This window comes from Chlorocebus sabaeus, chromosome 8, assembly GCF_047675955.1.
Source record: "Chlorocebus sabaeus isolate Y175 chromosome 8, mChlSab1.0.hap1, whole genome shotgun sequence".
NCBI classification, from domain to species: domain Eukaryota; kingdom Metazoa; phylum Chordata; class Mammalia; order Primates; family Cercopithecidae; genus Chlorocebus; species Chlorocebus sabaeus.
The window spans coordinates 39,130,012-39,150,065 of NC_132911.1; the positions used below are offsets into that span (position 1 = coordinate 39,130,012).

The 20,054-nt window shown below is 34.5% G+C and overlaps 1 protein-coding gene across 1 annotated transcript in view; it reads left to right on the plus strand.

Annotated features, from left to right (window-relative positions):
* Window positions 1-20,054, plus strand: part of LOC103215662 (disintegrin and metalloproteinase domain-containing protein 5) — a 149,035-nt gene that overhangs the window by 69,481 nt on the left and 59,500 nt on the right. Inside the window, exon 14 of the mRNA XM_073018616.1 lies at window positions 15,645-15,843. Coding sequence (XP_072874717.1) covers window positions 15,645-15,843 — 199 coding nt within the window. The remainder of the gene's footprint in view (window positions 1-15,644; window positions 15,844-20,054) is intronic.

Consider the following 20,054-nt stretch of genomic DNA (forward strand, 5'->3'; position numbering starts at 1 on the left):
GCTTTAGGCTGACTCTCTTGTTATGGGCTAATACAACTGGTGACTTTAAGTTAAAGCCAATGATCATTTATCATTCCAAAAATCCCATGACCTTTAAGAATTGTGCTAAATCTACTCTGCCTGTGCTCTATATTGGAACAAAGCCTGGATGACAGCACATCTGTTTACAGCATGGCTTAATGAATATGTTCAGCTCATTATTGAGACCCAATACCCAGGAAAAAAAGATTCCTTTGAAAACATTACTGCTCATTGACAATGCAACTAGTCACCCAAGAGCTCTGATGGAGATATATAAGCAGATTAATGTTTTCTACCTGCTTAGCGCAATATCCATTCTGTAGCCCATGGTCAGACAAATGACCAAGGAGTCATTTTGACTTTCAAGCCTTATTATGTAAGACTCTAGCTGCCATAGATAGTGTCTTCCGATGGATCTGGGCAAAATTATCTAAAAACCTTCAGAAAGGATACACCATTTAAAATACCATTAAGAACATTTGCAATTCATAGATGGAGATCAAAATATCAACATTAACAGGAGTTTGGGAGAAGTTGATTCAAACTTTCATGGATGACTTTGAGGGGTTCAAGATTTCAGTGGAGGAAGTAGCTGCAGATGTGATACAAACAGTGAGAGAACTAGAATTAGAAATAGAGTCTGAAGATGTGACTGAATTGCTGCAATCTCCTAATAAAACTTGAATTGATGAGGAGTTGCTTCTTATGGATGAGCAAAGAAAGTGATTTCTTGAGCTGGAATATATTCCTGGTGAAGGTACTGTGAACATTGTTAAAATGACAATATAGGATTTGGAATATTACATAAACAAAGTTGATAAAGCAGTGACAACATTTGAAGGGATTGACATCAGTGTTGATAGAAGTTTTACTGTGAGTTAAATGCTGTCAAACAGCATTGCATGCTACAGAGAAATCTTTCAGGAAAGAAAGAGTCAATTGATGTGGCCAATTTCATTGTTGGCCTATTTTAAGATATTGCCACAGCCACTTCAATTGTTAACAGCCACCACCCTGATTAGTCAGCAGCCGTCAACATTGAGGCAAGATCCTCCAACAGCAAAAAGATTATCAGTAAACTGAAGGCTTAGATGATTGTTATCACTTTTTATCAATAAAATATTTTTTAATTAAAGTGTACATATTTTTAGGGCATAACCCTAGTACACATGTAATAGACTACAATATAGTTTGAACACAACTTATATGCACTGAGAAACCCCAAAACTTACGTGGCTTGCTTTATTACTGTATTTGTTTTACTGAGGTTCTCTGAAACTGAATCCACAATACCTCTGAGGTACATCTATATATAGAAAACTCCACCCCCCCAAAAAAAACAAAAACTGTTAGGTTTAGTAAATAAATTCAGTAAAGTTGTAGGATACAAAATTTACATACTAAAGTCAGTGGTGTTCCTATACATTAATAGTGAATTATTTCAAAAAGAAATCAAGAGAACAGTCCCATTATGATAGATAAAAATAAAATAAGAATAAATTTAACCAGGGAGTTAAATGATGCCTACCCTGAAAACTATAAAATATTGATGATAGAAATTGAAGACACAAATAAATGGAAAGCTATCCCCTGTTCATGGATTGGAAAAATTAATATTGTTAAAATATCTATAATACCCAAAGCAACCTACAGGTTAATTGCAATTCTTGTCAAAATACCAATGACACTCTTGACAGAAATATAAAAATATTTCCTAAAGTTCAAATGAAATCAGCAAAGACCCCCAATAGCCAAAGCAATCTTGTACAAAAAGAACAAAGCCGTAGGCATCACACTACCTGACTTTGAAATATACTACACAGCTATAGTAACCAAAAGAGCACGGTACTGGCATAAAACCAGATACTTAGACCAATGGAACAAAATACAGAGCCCAGAAATAATTCCACTCATTTACAGTCAACTGATTTTCTACAAAGGTGCCAAGAATACGTAACTGAAGAAAGGGTAGTTTCTTCAATAAATGGTGCTGGAAAAACTGGATGTCCACATACAGAATTATGAAGTTAGATCCTTGTCTGTCTCTATGTGCAAAAATAAAACTGAAATGGATTAAAGACTTAAATATAAGACTCAAAGTTGTAAAACTACTTGAAGAAAATAGGGAAAAAGCTTCATGACATTGTTCTGGTCAGTTATTATTTTGGACATGACTTCAAAAACATAGACAACGAAAGCAAAAATATACAAATGGGATTACATCAAGCTGAAAAGCCTCTGCACAGCAAAGGAAACAATCAAAACAGTGAAGAGAGAATCTACAGAATGGGAGAAAATATTTGAAAACTATACATCTGATAAGGGTTAATATCCAAAATACATAAGGAATTCAAACAACTCAATAGCAAGAAAACAACCTAATTAAAAAATGTGGAAAAGATCTGAATAGGCATTTCTCAAAAGGAGTCATATAGATGGCCAACAGGTATATTAAAAAAGTGCTCAATATTACTATCTTGAGTATCTTGTCAATCAAAACCACAATGAGCTATCACCTCACTTCTGTTGGAATGGGTATGATCAAAAGACAACAGATAACAAGTCTTGGCAAGGATATGGAGTAAGGAGCACCCCTACACACTGTTTATAGGCTTGTAAATTAATACAGCCATTATGGAAGACAATAGGGGAGTTCCTCAAAATATTAAAAATAGAATTACCATGAGACCCAGTGATTCCTCTACTGGGTTTGTATCCAAAGGAAATAAAATCTGTTTGTTGAAGAGACATTAACACTCCTGTGCTTATTCCAGCACTATTCACAATAGCCAAATTATGGAATCAATCTCTGCGTCCATCAACAGATGACTAGATAAAGACAGTGTGGTATACATACACAGTGGAATACTACTTAGCCATAAAAAGTAGGAAATTCTGTAATTTGTGGCAGTATAGTTAAACCAGGAGGATACTATCTTAAGATAAATGAGCCAGGCACAGAAAGACAAATAATGTATAACCTTACTCATATGTGGAATCTTACAAAGTTGATCTCATAGAATTAGAGATTAGAATGTTTGTTGTAGGGAGGAAGGAATGAGGAGATGTTGGTTGAAGGATGTGTAATTAAGTTAGAGAGGGGGAATAAATTCAAGATAACTATTGTATAGCATAGTTACTATAATTATGTTGTATTTTTGACAAATGCAGAGAATGCATAGTAATGTTCTCACTACAAAAAAGCTATATATATGGTTCACTTTTAAATATTGTGTTGTATATGATAAATACATGTAATTTTATCTGTCAATTAAAAAATCCCCAAATAATTTTCCACACCCAGCAGAGTTCACTGAAATACTCTGGGAAAATGAAACAAACTCTGGAACAGGGTAAATGGCAGACATCCATAAGACTGGAGGGAGTGTATGCTTTTAAAATTAAATCAGTATAGGATCTATAAGCAGTTTCAGAAAAAAATACTATTCTCAAAAAAAAAAATTGCAAGGCTTGGCATCTTTGAACTAAGAGAATGTTGTAAGAATAGAACAAAACAAAACTGAAGGTGAATAAAATGAAGAATCATTACAGATAAACTACATTCACAATTTAAACTTAAGATAAATGCCAAACTTAGAGAATATCAGAATTCTATGGCTCAAACTAGTTATTGACATGGAAGATAAATGTAAGAAATTAGAGCCAAATGTAAGGATTATAGCAGAGATAAAAATAGAAAAAAATAGATAGCACTGAACACACAGATAGTAAATTTTTAAAATCAATATAAAAAATCAGTGGCTCCCAGCGTTCTGTTTAGCTTTCTCACATTATTCCTAAAATTACATAGAGCAACAATGTGCAGATCAAACCTTGCCAAAATAGGATGAGATAAAAGGCTGGCATTAGAAGCAGACAGGTTCATTTATAGCTTAAAGTTATTTGTTCATTCACTAATTCAGGAAATAATTTACTCCATACTATCTAGTGGGAAATAGTAAAGAGAATAAACATATATGCAAACAAACACTAAACAAGATAGTTTCAGGCAGGGATAAGTGATTTAAAAATAAAACAAAATAGGACAATAGAATAAAAAGTGAGAGAAGAGGGTATTTTAGCCAGAGTAAACAGGAAATGTCTTTCTGCAGGGTGACATTAGAGCTAAAACCTTAATGACAAAGAAAATAATTGGCATAGGGGCTTCAGGGAATAAGTGAAGTGGTAGAGAGATCCTTATTTTGGACATGACTTCAAAAACATAGACAACAAAAGCAAAAATATACAAATGGGATTACATCAACCTGAAAGGAAGATGTATGCATAAAGGAAGAAAAGTGACCTGTTTCGCTCTAATTTAATGACTAATAGAGAAATAGTGTACTGGTCCTCGTCAATGTGACTCTTCAGAATTATTCAGCCATGATTTTTTTTTCTCAGTGTTACTGATGGAGAAACAAAAGTATGTAGCTAACAGTTATTTTCAAAGTGTGGATTCTGTCAAGATTGTCAACTCAAATCATAATTAGGTAAGATGATTCAGAGCCACATTCTAAAATGTTGTTGACTGCACGTTCTCACTTATAAATGGGAGTACACATGGACACAAAGAAGGAAACAGCAGACACCAGGGCTTAGATGAGAGTGGAGGGTGTGAGGAGAATGAGGATCGAAAAACTGCTTATCAGGTAAGCAGATAAGCTTACCTGGGTAACAAAATTATCTGTGCAGCAAATCCCTGTGACACATAATTTACCCATGTAACAAACCTGCATATGTGTCCCTTGAACCTAAAAAAATATTGGAAAGAAAAAAAACGGAGATCTTAAGCTAAAAAAATGTGGTTGACTAATCAAACAATTTTTAAATTGGTTCCTGTTTTAAAGGTGATAAAAATGATTTCGTTTGCATACAAATACCAGCTCCTGAATTTACCAACAGATTTGCTACAGTGTAGTGGTAGATGGTTTACCAGATAGAGTTTATACGATTATTGAAATGGGCTCCATCATGGTTTGATGCTCAATTCTAATGCCAGATTGTTTTGAGAAGAAATGTTTCATGTGCTCTTTCCAGAGACAAATCTCCTGATAGAGCAATTACATAGGATATATTTGGTAAAGCTCTGGCCAGTCTGATAATTCACTGCCTAAATCCAGATAGCCTGACTGGTGAATTCTAACAAATATTTAAAGAAGGGATAATACAAAAATCCTCCACAATCTTTGGCATAAAATAGAAGAGGGAGGAACACTTCAAAATTTATTTTATGAGAGCAGTATTACCTTGATACTAACGCTAGACAAGGACATTACAAGAAAACTATAGATCAATATCCCTCATGAATATGGATGCAAAAAGTCCTTTAAAAATGGCAGACAGAATAAAGAAACATAAAAGGAAGTATCCACCATGACCAAAAAGGATTATCTCAGTAATGCAAAAGTGGTATAGTTAATTTAACACACCATACTAATATAATAAAGGACAAGAAAATACAAGATCATCTCAAGTGATGCAGAAAAAGGATATAACAAAATAACACCCATTGTAGATTATTAACAAATTGTAAATAGAAGGGAACTTCCCCTACCTGATGCAAAGTATTTATGAAAAACCTACAGCTAACATCATACTAACCATGAAATTCTCAATGCTCTCCACCCTAAAATTAGAATGAAAGTGAGGATGCAAGCTCTCAGTACTTCTACTAAACATTGTATTGGAGGTCCAAGAGAGTAAAATCAGGTAGGAATAAAAATTAAAATGCATCTAACTTGGAAGACAAAAAGTATAACTGTCTTTATTTGCAGATTACATGACCCTGTGTATGTAAAATCTTAGGAAATTTACCAAAATACCTGTTTGAATAAAAAATGAATTCAGCAAAGTCACAGGATATGCAATTGCCATGCAAAAATGAATTGCACTTCTGTATACTAGCAATGGAAAATACAAAAATAAAATTAAGAATAGAATGTCATTCACAATAGCATAAAAATTAATACTTAGGCATATATTAACAATACAAAATATACATTCAAACAACAAAAAGTTCTGAAGAAAACACAAAAACCTAACTAAATGCTGAGATATTCCATGTGAATGAGTTGAAAGATGGTATTGTTAAGACAGCAATTCTCCCTTCTGTCAGGGGTCTGCAGTATTACCCCTTGGTTCAGTAAATCAGTAGGAAGACTCACGTGATTGAACATAGAATGTACTCATCACTATAATTTATTACAGGAAAAGGATACAAAGCAAAATTAGCAAAGGAAAGGCTCATGGGTCAAGTATGAAGGAAAGTAGTCACGGCCTTCCAAGAGTCATTTCCTAGTAGAGTCACCCAATGATGGACTTAATTCCTCCAGCAATGAATTATGACAATATGTATGAAATATTGACTGCTGGGAACCCAGACCCTCAGCTTTTTATTGGAGGCTGGTCACACAGGCATCTTTTGCCTGGCATCTACCAAAATTCCAGACTCTTAGATGGAAATTGGTTGTTCATTATAAATAACAAGGTCTAAACAGTTCAGGCACAGTGACTTATTAATTAGGCAATGGTGGGAACTCTAACTCAGGTGTCAGTCAAAGGCCAGCCTTGCGAATATACCTTTCTAAGTATAGCAGTCTTAAGTCTGCTATGTTAACTCTTTTCTGTACATCTCTAAATTGATCTATGGATTTAAGACAATCTTTGGCAAAATTCCAGTAGGCTTCTTTACAGAAATTGATGACATAATCCTAAAAATTCTGGAAATGCAAGGGACCCAGAAGTGCTAAAACAATCCTGAAGAACAAATTGATGGAGTCACCATTTCATATTTCAAAAATTACTACAAAGCTAAAGTAATCTAGCTCAACATTGTACTAGCATAACAATAAATACATGGATAAATGGGATGGAATTGAGAGTCCAGAAATAAACTCTTATATTTATAGTCCATTGAGTTTTGACAAATGTGTCAAGACAATTTGATAAAGGAATGATAGTCTTTTCAGCAAAGGCTGTTGGGACAATTCAATGTCCACATACAAAAAAGTAAATTTGGACCCTTTTATCATGCCATACACAAAATTTAACTCAAAATAGACAATCAACCTAACTGCAGTAGTTAAAACTATACATCTATTGGAAGAAAACATAGGAAAAAATATTCATAACCTTGGATTTGCCAGAAATTCCAAGATACAATACCAAAAGTATAATTCATAAAAGAAATAGTTGGTACATTGGACTTCCTCAAAATTAAAAATCTTTGTGCCTCAGAAAACACTGTTAAGACAATAAAAAGACAAGCGACAGAGGGGAAGAAAATATTTACAAACTGTATTTCTGATACAGTACTTGTATACAGAATCTATGAATCATCCTAACAACTCAATAATTGAAGGGAAACAATCCAATTACAAATGTATGAAATATTTGAACAGGTTAAATACCTGTTCAAAGAAGATAGGCAAATATGTACAAAGTTATATACAATGGTATACAAAATATATAGAAATATATACAAAATGATAATTACATGGAATAATAAATAGATGAAAAATAGTAAAGACATTGTTAGTCATTAGCAATGTGTATATTCAAACAAGATACTAACGACACCCACTAGAATGACTGTAATCAAATGACAGACAATAACAAATATTGGTGAAAACATAGAGAAACAGGAAATCATAGACTGCTAGTAGGACCAAAAAATGGTGTTACTACTTTGGGAAACCAGTTTGACAGTCTCTTAAGCAGCTTAACATAAGTTTACCAATTGAATGAAGGATTCTACTCCTAGGTCTACTCAAGATAAATGAAAACATGTATTTACAAAAATTTGCATATGGATGTCTATAGCAACATTATTCAATGACCAAAATCTGAAAACAACTCAAGTATCTATAAACAAATTGACAAAAACTATGATATATCTGTATAATGGAATACTAGAGAGCAATAAACGTTGACAGAATACTCATACATATTACAATCTCAAAAACCCTACTATGCAAGAGAAGCTAAATACAAAACCCCGCCTATTTTATCATGTTATTTGTAGAAAAGATCCCAAAATGCAAATTTATAGAGACAGTGAGTAGATTAGTAGTTACCTGGGGCCAGCCACAGGCATGGGGATTAACTATAAATGGATATTGGGGATCTTATCCTATGCTAATAGAAATGTCCTAAACTTGGGTTGCGGTGCTGGTTGCACAACCATGTAAATTTTCTTAAAATATCACTAAAGTGTACACTTAACATAGGTGAATTTTATGGGATGTAAGTTATAAATTAAACCTCAATAAAGTTAAAAACAGAAAAGGTCACCCTGATGAAGATAAACTCCCACTTAGTGGCCAAGAAACATGTTTCTCCTGAATTTAGTGATTGTAGACTCTTGAGTTGTGTTAGTTGATAATAAGTGAAAAAAATGATTTGAGCATATTTGTAGGCCGTGGGAAATATTTATTAAAATGGTGACCTTGCAGGTTTTACAGTGAGAATTGTAGAATGATGGAAATGTCATCCAGTATGTCAGTGGAGCAGTTGACATCTCTAAAAAGAAGAAGTAAATAAGAATATGTAGGTGTTATTGAAAATAATATCACATGGTGAGAAACAATGTGGCATAATAGAACAAAACTGAAATCAGAATCTTTGGATTTAAATTTGTGTCTATACTTTTGTCTCTCATAATGTCATATAGTTGTAAGAATGTACGCATGTAGCCTTTTCAGGTTGGCTTATTTCAATTATCAACATATATTTATAGTTCATCTATGTTTTATAGCTATAGTTCATGGCTTGATAGCTAATTGCTTTTTATAGCTGGATAATATTCAATTATATGAATGTACCAGAGTTTATATATGTATTTATCTATTGAAAGACATTTTGTTTACTTCCCAATTTGGGTAATTATAAATAAATCTGTAATAAACCTCCTAAAAATAAAAAATTCCATTACCCATCTTGTCAAGTCACATTATAGACTCACAACTTCCTAACCTTAAAAACAGTGTTTGTTTTAATTATTTAACAGATATATATTTGGGGTGCAATGTATTTGAACATTGTTTTTTGGAAATATGCTAATTCAGTAAGCTATTCTTTTTTATCATACATCTTATTTGAGATTGCCACAGCTTTCTGGATACACACATGCACACACATGAGTAAGCGAAGATAATAGGTTGACCCTGAAAAAAGCATAATTTTCAAAAAATTAAAAGGGCTACTCTCATAATATACAATTAATATGTCAGAGTTTTATTCAACTCATTAATGAGGAAACGAGGAAGAATAATAGGCTTGTTCAAGAGTACGTAACAAAACTATATAAATAGGATTTGGAAACAAAAGAATGTTAGAATAATATTGCTATGTTCAAAACTGGTTAATATCCACAGGGAAAAAAAAAAAAAAAACTTACTTGGCTATCTTTTCTAAATGATAGGAATTATTCCCTATTCTATCAGACAAGAACCTAAAAGTTAATACGTAACTTCACAAAGTCTATGACAATTAATATTTCTTAGTTTCATTACTTTTTTTCTAACCTCTATTTCATTTATTTCTGTTCTTATTTTTATTTCCTTTTTTCTATTAACTTTGGATTTTGCTTTTTCTAGTTCCTTGAGGTGTAATTAACTTTAGGTTGATTATTTGATATCTTTCTTCTTTTTTGATGTAGAGATTTATTGCTGGAATGATTTTTGCTGCATCTGATAAGTTTTAGTATATTGTGTGACTATTATTGTTTGTATCAAGATATTTCAAAATATTTTTACATTTTCATTTTAAGTTCTTCTTTGCTCCATTGACTGCTTAGCAGTATGTTGCTTAATTTTCATATACTTGTAAATTTTCCAAATTCCAAGTCCTGTTATTGACTTCTTGCTTTATATCAATGTGGTGAGAAAGATACTTGATACTATTTCAATCATTTAAAATTTTCTAAGACTTGTTTTGCTGCCTGACCTATGATCTATCCTGGAGCATATTTCATGTGTTCTTGAGAAAAATATATATTCTCTTGCTGTTTGATAGAATGTTTTTTATGTGTATATTAGGTCCATTTGGTCTAAAGTGTAGTTTGAGTCTGATGTTTTCTTATTAATTTTCTGTCTGGATTATCTGTTTGTTGTTGAAAGTGGAATATTGAAGTCCATTATGATTATTGTATTATAGTATATATCTCCTTTAAAGTCTATTAATATTGATATATATCATATTTTATATATTATATATATTATACATACACACACAATTACTGCTAGACCTCAGAAATTAGGTTGATGGCAACACAATGATAGTGGGGGACTTCAATACTCCATTGAGAGCACTAGAAAGCTCCAAGACAGAAAGTCAACAAAGAAACAATGGACTTAAAGTATACCCTAGAACAAATGGACTTAATGCATATTCACAGAACATTCTACCCAACGACTGCAGAATGTACATTCTGTTCATCAGCACATGGAACATACTCCAAGATAGACCATATGATAGACCACAAAACAAGTCTCAATAAAGATAAGAAAATCAAAATCATTGCCAAGTACTCTCTCAGACCACAGTGTAATACAATTGGAAATCAACTTCAAAAGTAACTCTCAAACCCATGCAAATATATCAAGTTGAATAACCTGCTTCTGAATGATCATTGGGTCACCAATGAACTCAAGATGGAAATTGAAAAATTCTTTGAACTGAATGGTAATAGTGGCACAATCTATCAAAACCTCTGGGATACAGCAAAAGTAGTGCTAAGAGGAAAGTTCATGGCATTAAATGGTGACATCAAAAAGTCTGAAAGAGCACAAATAGGCAATCTAAGGTCACACCTCAAAAAACTCAAAAAACGACAAACCAAACTCAACCCCAGCAGAAAAAGAGAAATAACAAAGATCAGAGCAGAACTAAATGAAATTGAAATAAAAAAATACAAAAAATAAATGAAACAAAAAATTGGTTCTTTGAAAAGATAAACAAATATGATAGACCATTAGTGACATTAACCAAGAAAAGAAGACAGAAGATCCAAATAACTTCAATTAGAAACAAAATAGGAGACATTACAACTGATATTACAGACATACAAAAGATAATTCAAGGCTACTATAAACACCTTTATGTGCACAAACTAGAAAACCTAGGGGAGATGGATAAATTCCTGGAAATATACAACCCTCCTAGATTAAAGCAGAAAGAAATAGAAGCTCTGAACAGATCAATAATGAGTAGCAAGATTGAAACAGTAATTAAAAAAAAATGCCAACAAAAAAAAGTTCAGGACTATATGGATTCACAACTGAATTCTTTCAGATATTGAAAGAATTGGTACCAATCCTACTGAAACTATTCCAAAAGATAGAGCAAGAGGGACTCCTCCCTAAATCATTCTATTAAGCCAGTATTACCCTAATACCAAAACCGGGAAAGGACTTAACATGGAAAGAAAACTACAGACCAAAACTACAGACCAATATCACAGATGAACATAGAAGCAAAAATCCTCAACTCAATACTAGCTAAATGAATTCAACAGCATGTTAAAAAGATAATCTACCATGATCAAGTGGGTTTTAAACAAGGGATGCAGGGATGATTTAACATACAGAAGTCAACAAATGTGATACACTACATAAACAGAAGTGAAAACAAAAATCATATGATCCTCAATAGATGCATAAAAGCATTTGACAAAATCCAGCATTCTTTTATGATTAAGACCAGCAAAATTGGCATAGAAGGGACATACCTAAATGGGAAAAAGTTGAAAGCATTCCCCCCTGAGAACTGGAACAAGATAAGGGTGCTCACTTTCACCACTTCTATTAAACATCATACTGAAAGTCCTAGCCAGAGCAATCGGACAAGAGAAAAAAATAAAGGGGATCCAAATTGATAATGAGGAAGTCAAACTGTGGCTGTTCACCTATGATAGGATCATATACCTAGAAAACCCTAGAGACTTATTTAAAAAGCTCTTGGATCCAATGAATGAATTCAATAAGTTTCTGGATACAAAATCAATGTACACAGACCAGTAGCACTTCTATCCACCAACAGTGACCAAGCTGAGAATCAAATCGAGAACTCAACCCCCTTTACAACAGCTGCAAAAAGAAACCCTTAAGAATATACGTAACCAAAGAGGTGAAAGATCTCTACAAGGAAAACTACAAAACACTGGTGAAAGAAATCATAGATAACACAAATAAATGGAAACATCCCATGCTCACGGATGGGTAGAATCAATATTATGAAAATGACCATATTGCAAAAAGCAATCTATAATTTCAATGCAATTCTCATGACAATACCATCATTGTTCTTCACAAAACTAGAAAAACAATCCTAAAATTTATAGGGAAAACAAAAAGAGCCCACATAGCCAAAGCAAGACTAAGCAAAAAGAACAAATCTGCGGGTACCACATTACCAGACTTCATACTATACTGCAAGGCTATAGTTACCAGAACAGCATGATACTGATATAAAAACAGGCAAGTAGATTAATAGAACAAAATAGAGGACCCAGAAAAAGACCCAATACTTACAGCTAACTGATCTTCAACACAGCAAACAAAAACATAAAGTATGGAAAGGACACCCTATTCAACAAGTGGTGCTGGGATAATTGGCAAGCCACATGTAGAAGAATGAAACTGGATCCTCATCATTCACCTTATACAAAAATTAATCAAGATGAATTAAAGACTTAAATCTAATACCTGAAACCATAAAATTCTAGAAGATAACGTGGTAAAAGCTCTTCTAGACATTGGCCAAGGCAAAGACTTCATGACTGAGGACCAAAAATCAAATGCAACAAAAACAAAGATAAATAGATGGGATTTAATTAAAAAGCTTCTGCACAGCAAAAGAAATGATCAGCAGAGTAAACAGACAACACACAGAGTAGGAGAAAATCTTCACGAACTGTGCGTCAGACAAAGGACCAATATCCAGAATCTACAAGGAATGCAAACAAATCAGCAAGCAAAACAACAACAGCAACAAATAATCCTATCAGAAAGTGGGCTAAGGATGTGAATAGACCATTCTCAAAAGAAGATACACAGATGACCAACAAACATATGAAAAAATGCTCAACATCACTAATTATCAGGGAATTGCGAATCAAAACCACAATGTGATACCACCTTACTCCTACAAGAATGGCCATAATTGAAACATTTTTTTTTTAAAAAGATGTTGATGTGGATGTAGTGAAAAGGGAAAACTTTTACACTGCTGGTGGGATGTAAACTAGTACAACCACTGTGAAAAGGACTATGGATATTCCTTAAATAACCAAAAGTAGATCTACCATTTGATCCAGCAATCCCACTCAGGGGCATCTACCCAGAAGAAAATAAGTCATTATATGAAAAAGACCCTTGCTTATGCATGTTTATAGCAGCATAATTCACAATTGCAAAAATATGGGACCAGTCTAAATGACTATCAACCAACAAGTGGACAAAGAACCAACAAGTGGGTAAAGAATTTGTGGTATGTATATATAGTGTATACATATGTGTATATATATACACACACATATACAATGGAATACTACTCAGCCATAAAAAGGAATGAAATAATGGCATCTGCAGTAACCTGGATGGAATTGGAGACCGTTATTCTAAGTGAAGTAACTCAGGAATGGAAAACCAAACATCATATATTCTCATCGTATATTCTCAAATGATAAATCCTCATCATAAACATGTAAAAAGTATTGCAGGCTTTAAAAGGAGATATTTTAAGAATCCCGTGTGATGCTTAAGTAGTTAATAAGTGGAAGCTAAGCTATAAGGATGCAAAGGCTTAAGAGTAATATAATGGACTCTGGAGATCTGTGGGAAAGTATGGGAGTGGGGTGAGGGATAAAAGACTACACATTGGGTGCAGTGTACACTGCTTGGGTGATGGGTGCACCAAAATTTCAGAAATCACACCTGAAGAACTTATCCATGTAGCCAAACCCCACCTGTTCTCCCAAACAATTGAAATAATTAATAGTAGTAATAATAATAATAATTAATGATAATAAAGGTGAGATCCAGAACAAAAAAAGATGAGCCCATGAGGTGCACTTCTTGAGCAACACAATTCAATTTATTTAATTTTACCTCCATGACTGTGAAAATATATTTTTTCAATAATCTAAAGTCACTACTCTCATATATCTACAAAGTTAAAATATGTTTAGAAGAGTTTTCTCTGCCTCTCAATGGAGGAGCCAATAGGATGATAAAGCTTGATTCAAAGAGTATTTGAGGAAGTGGGTGTTCATAGATATGTTTAAAAATGTTAGAATAGGCTGGGCGTGGTGGCTTACACCTGTAATCCCAGTACTTTGGGAGGCCGAGGTGGGAGGATCACGAGGTCAGGAGATCGAGACCATCCTGGCTAACATGGTGAAACCCTGTCTCTACTAAAAAATACAACAAAAATAAGCCAGGCGTGGTGGCCGGCGCCTGCAGTCCCAGCTACTTGGGAGGCTGAGGCAGGAGAATGTCGTGAACTTGGGAGGCGGAGCTTGCAGTGAGCCAAGATTGCGCCACTGCACTCCAGCCGAGGGGACAGAGCGAGACTCTGTGGGGAAAAAAAAAAAAAAAAAAGAGTTAGAATAAAAGTACGATTGCCTTTTTATACCAATTTGTAAAAGGAAACAAATTCTGAAGAAACAAGTGTTGATATTTACTCATTATACATATGCAAATTTCCTCTATAAACACTTCGAATCATTAGTTTTGAATTTAATGTTGTCTCTAAGCTTGAGTGACACGGTAGATATTGTATTTGTCTTCTCATGCATCACCTAAAAAATTTGTGTGAGACTTTCTACAGATAGCAAATACTTGAAAGCTTAAGAAAAAGTTGGCAAAAACAATTTTGAGAAGATAAATGTTATATAAGCTGGGCCTTCAGGACCTTTGAAAACTAGGAAAATTTTTATTTACTTTGCATAGGATAATGACAGTAGCCATAAAAGACTGGCGCATGTGTTGAAGAAAGAAGAGTTTTCAGAGATGATGATTAGATGCTTCTCAGCAAAAGTAAATTTGTAGAAAGGGAAGCCCAGAAGCAGATGAGAAATATGTAATTATGGAAGTTATTTTTAAATTTTTTGCAACACGAAATTTGAAATAAATATGAAATAAATTTTCTCATGTGTGTTCTTAGAATATCTTCATCATTTATGTGATACATTTCTTGTGTATAAAAATATGGGTAATGCTTATAAGAGAAGCTAGAAACTCAAAGATAAGCAGACATCCCTAAAGGAAAGAAAGACAAAGTGGAGCTGGGGAATATAAAAATTATTTGTAATCCATTTTGACTGAGCCCAAACTGCTCAGTTGGGCAGTTTCTGGTTTCTCCATATCAATCTTAAAGAAGAAATCAGCAGTTATTTATAAAACAATAAATCCTCATCATAAACATTTAAAAAATATTACAGGCTTTAAAAGGAGATATTTTAAGAATCTCGTGTGATGCTTAAGTAGTTAACAAGAAGATTTAATTTTCTAATTGCTATTAGAAACTTAGGGAGAAAAAATGGACCAGCATACAGAGCCTACAGAGAAATAAAACTTAAATATCATTGATATTTAAAGTTTTATGTTCCTCTTTCCTCCTAGTTCAAACCAGCTAATACGATTTGCAGGAAATCAGTTGATAAGGAATGCGATTTCACTGAATTTTGCAATGGAAGCCATCCATACTGTTTGCTTGACACTTATGTACGTGATGGAGAATATTGTGATTCAGGTGGAGCCTTCTGTTTTCAGGGAAGGTGTCGAACTTTTGACAAACAATGTGATGATTTAATCGGAAGAGGTAATAATAACAATTTTCTTCTTAGTCCCTAAAATCTGATTATTCCAAAGTCTGTTATTGAATTTTATGGAACAAAAATGTAAACATATGTGTTAATGACTGAATTCTTGCACAGTGTATATTATTAGTGTTAAAGAAAAGCAAAATTGGCCGGGTGCGGTGGCTTAAGCCTGTAATCCCAGCACTTTGGGAGGACGAGGCGGGCGGATCACGAGGTCAGGAGATAGAGACCATCCTGCCTAACGCGGTGAAACCCCATCTCTACTAAAAAAAAAAAAAAAAAAAAAAAAAAAAAATAGCCGGGCGAGGTGGCAGCGCCTGTAGTCCCAGCTACTTGGGAGGCTGAGGCAGGAGAATGGCGTAAACCCGGGAGGCGGAGCTTGCAGTGAGCTGAGATCCGGCCACTGCACTTCACCCTGGGCGACAGAGCGAGACTCCGTCTCAAAAAAAAAAGCAAAATTATCTTTTCTTTTTCTTTTTTGAGACAGTGTTTCTTCCTTTCGCCCAGGCTGGAGTGCAGTGGCGTGATCTCAGATCACTGTAACTACCGCCTCTTGGGTTCAAGCGATCCTCCTGCTGCAGCCTCTGGAGTAGCTGGGATTACAGGAGCACACCATCACGGCTGGCTAAGATTGTGTTTTTAGTAGAGACGGTGTTTCACCGTGTTGGCCAGGCGTGTCTCAAACTCCTAGCCTCAAGTGATCTGCCCACCCCATTCTCCCAAAGTGCTGGGATTACAGGCACGAGCCTGTTTGTTTTGCACCTGGTGCAAAAACAAAATTTTCTTGATTGTGAAATACAACAACAAAACACCTCTCTGAATTTATATGGAATTCTTGTTCCCACGGAAAAGAAACCTCAAGTGAAAATGCAGTTTTTCAAAATATTATATAGAATTTGTGGTGGGGGTTTAATTTAAAGGAAGCAAGGTGTTTTAATCAGAGGAAAGCAGGGCGAATCACTGATTAGTTGGGTTTCAAAGGGCTTGCTGATAAGTGAGGGCTTCAGTTCACTACCAATCTAGTCCATTTTGATAATTTCCTATAAATGTCATTTGCTTCATTGGAAGATACAAATTCCTGAACGTATGCAGTGTATGTTCTCTGAGAGTGAAATTTTTCATTCTTAGCCCTCCCTTGAGGTCTTCTCTAACCAGGTCGTAGATCTCTAAATATTGTCTACAGTAATGTGACTGCCAGGAATTTAGGGAGAAGGTGAGATGGAGGTTTTGATGATTATCATAATTTTGTTCTGCTTTTCTAACAGAATCATTATTTGTACCATATGGCAAGACAACAGCTATAGACTTTAAAACATTGTTAACATACAAACAAAGATCTGGGTTCCGTAGCTCATGCCTGTAATCCCAGCACTTTGGGAGGCCAAGGCAGGCAGATCACAAGGTCAGGAGCTCAAGACCAGCCTGGCCAACATGGTGAAACCCTGTCTCTACTAAAAATACAAAAATTAGCCGGGTGTGCTCGGGATGAGGCGGGAGAATCGCTTGAATCCCGGGAGGCGGAGGTGGCAGTGAGCCGAGATCACGTCACTGCACTCCAGTCTGGGCGACACAGCCAGTGGCTGTCTTGGAAAACAAAAACAAAAACAAAATCGTACAAACAAATGACCAGTAAAATTAGGAGGAATGGGACAGTACTCCAGATCTATGATTTAATGTTTCTTTAAGTAAAGCCAGGACTCAATGCTAGGCAGATAAAATTAGAGCCACATAGTGGATTGCCGATCAGGTGTCTTCCAGCTTATGCTATTCACTGTGTATTTAGTATTATCAGTGATTTGGAGAGATTTTAAAGTCCTTTGTGAGAACTATGGGAGTACAGGGGTATTTGCCCCAAATAGTACAATTTTTTTTTTTTTTTTGGAAGGCAAGCATGACTTCTAAAGCATCTTGATTTTAAAATAATGTATGTCCACTTCTAGTGACCACATGTTAATGCATCTAGGACATGATAATTCTGCACTTGACTACCAGTGAGTTTTTGTTCTTATTTTTGAAAAACTATCTCACTTTGCTAGCCTCCTGAGGGCAATAGAAGCCTGATGAAAATTTTTCCTCAATGGTACCTGTATTTCAACACATATTAAATCCAATTCTTTGTACAGTAACATGCTATACGGGTTTGCACCCTAGGAGCAATAGGCTACACCATATAGCCTAGGTTTGTAGCAGGCTATACCATCTAGGTTTGTTTAAGTACACTGTATGATGTTCACACAACAATGGATACATTGCTTAGAACATATCCTCATCATTAAGCAACTCATGACTGTACTCAGTAAATATAAGGTAGTATTATTATTAGATTATGATATGTATTCCCTACAAATATCCAATTATTTGACTAGGTCATCTATGAGCTGTCATGGTCAACTAAAATGATCCTTGGACAGGGTTTGATATAATTCTGAAGTAGGCATTAGTTTTGCATGGTAAAACCTATTTACTATTTGTAGGAAACAGACAATGAGAATTCTTATACCACGGGCCTAATACAAATCATCATGCACCCCCAAATTGTTGGTTTCTGGACAAAATATACTAATGAAGTTGTCATATTGAAAGACATAGCTTATTCATCAAGCAATAGCATTTAAAGTAGGGAAATCTGTAGATCTATGGTAAAAGAACGAGGTTAACTATTAAGTTTTTTTTTCAAAAAAATAAAACCAGTAAAGGAAAAACACCTCAACTGGTTACCACCTTTTTCTAAGCTCTTTACTAAATATTGTTTTTAGAAATGTCTGGCCCCTACAGTATGCTCCTCTTCAGTGTTATCTCTGCAGATGCAAAAACTTCCTATTGTAGGTATAATATAAAATGATGTTATTACCTTTGTTGTTATTTGGTTTGTAGTTATGTTTGCCCTCCATAAGGCTGAAAGTCTCATTAGTTGTAAAGTTCTGTATATTATTAGAGGGCTTCATGACCAAGTTGAGTTGTATATCATCTAGACAAATGTTAAGTGCTAATCCAACAGTTATATAAAGTTTTCTCAACCTCAGCACTAGTGATATTTTAGGCCAGATCATACTTTGTTGTGAGGAGTGGGGACAGGGAATACTTCTCCTGTGCATTGTAGGATATTTGGTAGTGTCTGTGGCCTCTGCCCACTAGACAGGATGCCTGGAGACACTTTTGGTTGTCCCAGCATGGATGGGGTGAATCTTGGCTTCTAGTGAGTACAGGTCACCAGATCAGGTGATGGATGCTGCTAAATGCTTTACAATACACAGGATAACCTCTACAACAAAGAATTATGTCTGCCGTGCTGCATTGAGACCATCTTCTCTAGAGAGGGCCAGAAGTTTGACTACTTTTGCTGATTAAGACTCTGAAAAAGATTATATTCCACACTAAAGTATGAACAGTTTTTGTAAAACTAACCTGGTAATATTTCTTTTTCAATTTTTAAGATATGATTTATCAAAAACTGTATTGGATCAATATTCTTATGAAAGTGTCACAAAGATTGGCTCTGGGCATAGATATTTTCCAAACCATAGAAGCATACTTACCAGGGAATTTTACGTTAAAGATTTGCTGGATTATTGGATAGTTGTGTGAGAAGGAGAAATAAACAATATTTCGTGATTATTTAATCAACTAACAAAATATGTTCAGGGTTTTCAGCATATATGTTCAGGCTTATTTAGTATATAGCACTATAAAATTTAAATGTAATCCTTGTACAAGGTCTGAGGATGCTTCAACTAATTTATCTGAAGCTACAATTGCTCTGGATTTAAGAAACAGACTATAAACAGGTGATGGAGCTTTGATGAGCACTGGGCAGTTAGGTAAATATTCCTATAATATGACTCTGCTTTAATGAACACATAGACACTAACATTTATGATAATCTGGAAAACACAGTAAAGATGATTATTGAAGGCTGCGTTGGGGTCTTTTACCTCTCAGTGCACTTTTTTTCACTGAAAGATATTCTGAAATGTTTGAAAAAGTAAAATCATGTATGGAACTTAGTATTGCATAAAATTAGGAACCAATTGTGTATTTAACCATTTAATCCTGGACATCCTTAAATTTACAAATGTCTTTCAGAAGTTTCTTTCTTTTTTTTTTTTAAATTTATTTATTATTATTAAACTTCAAGTTGTAGGGTACATGTGCACAACGTGCAGGTTTGCTACATATGTGTACTTGTGCCATGTTGGTGTGCTGCACCCAT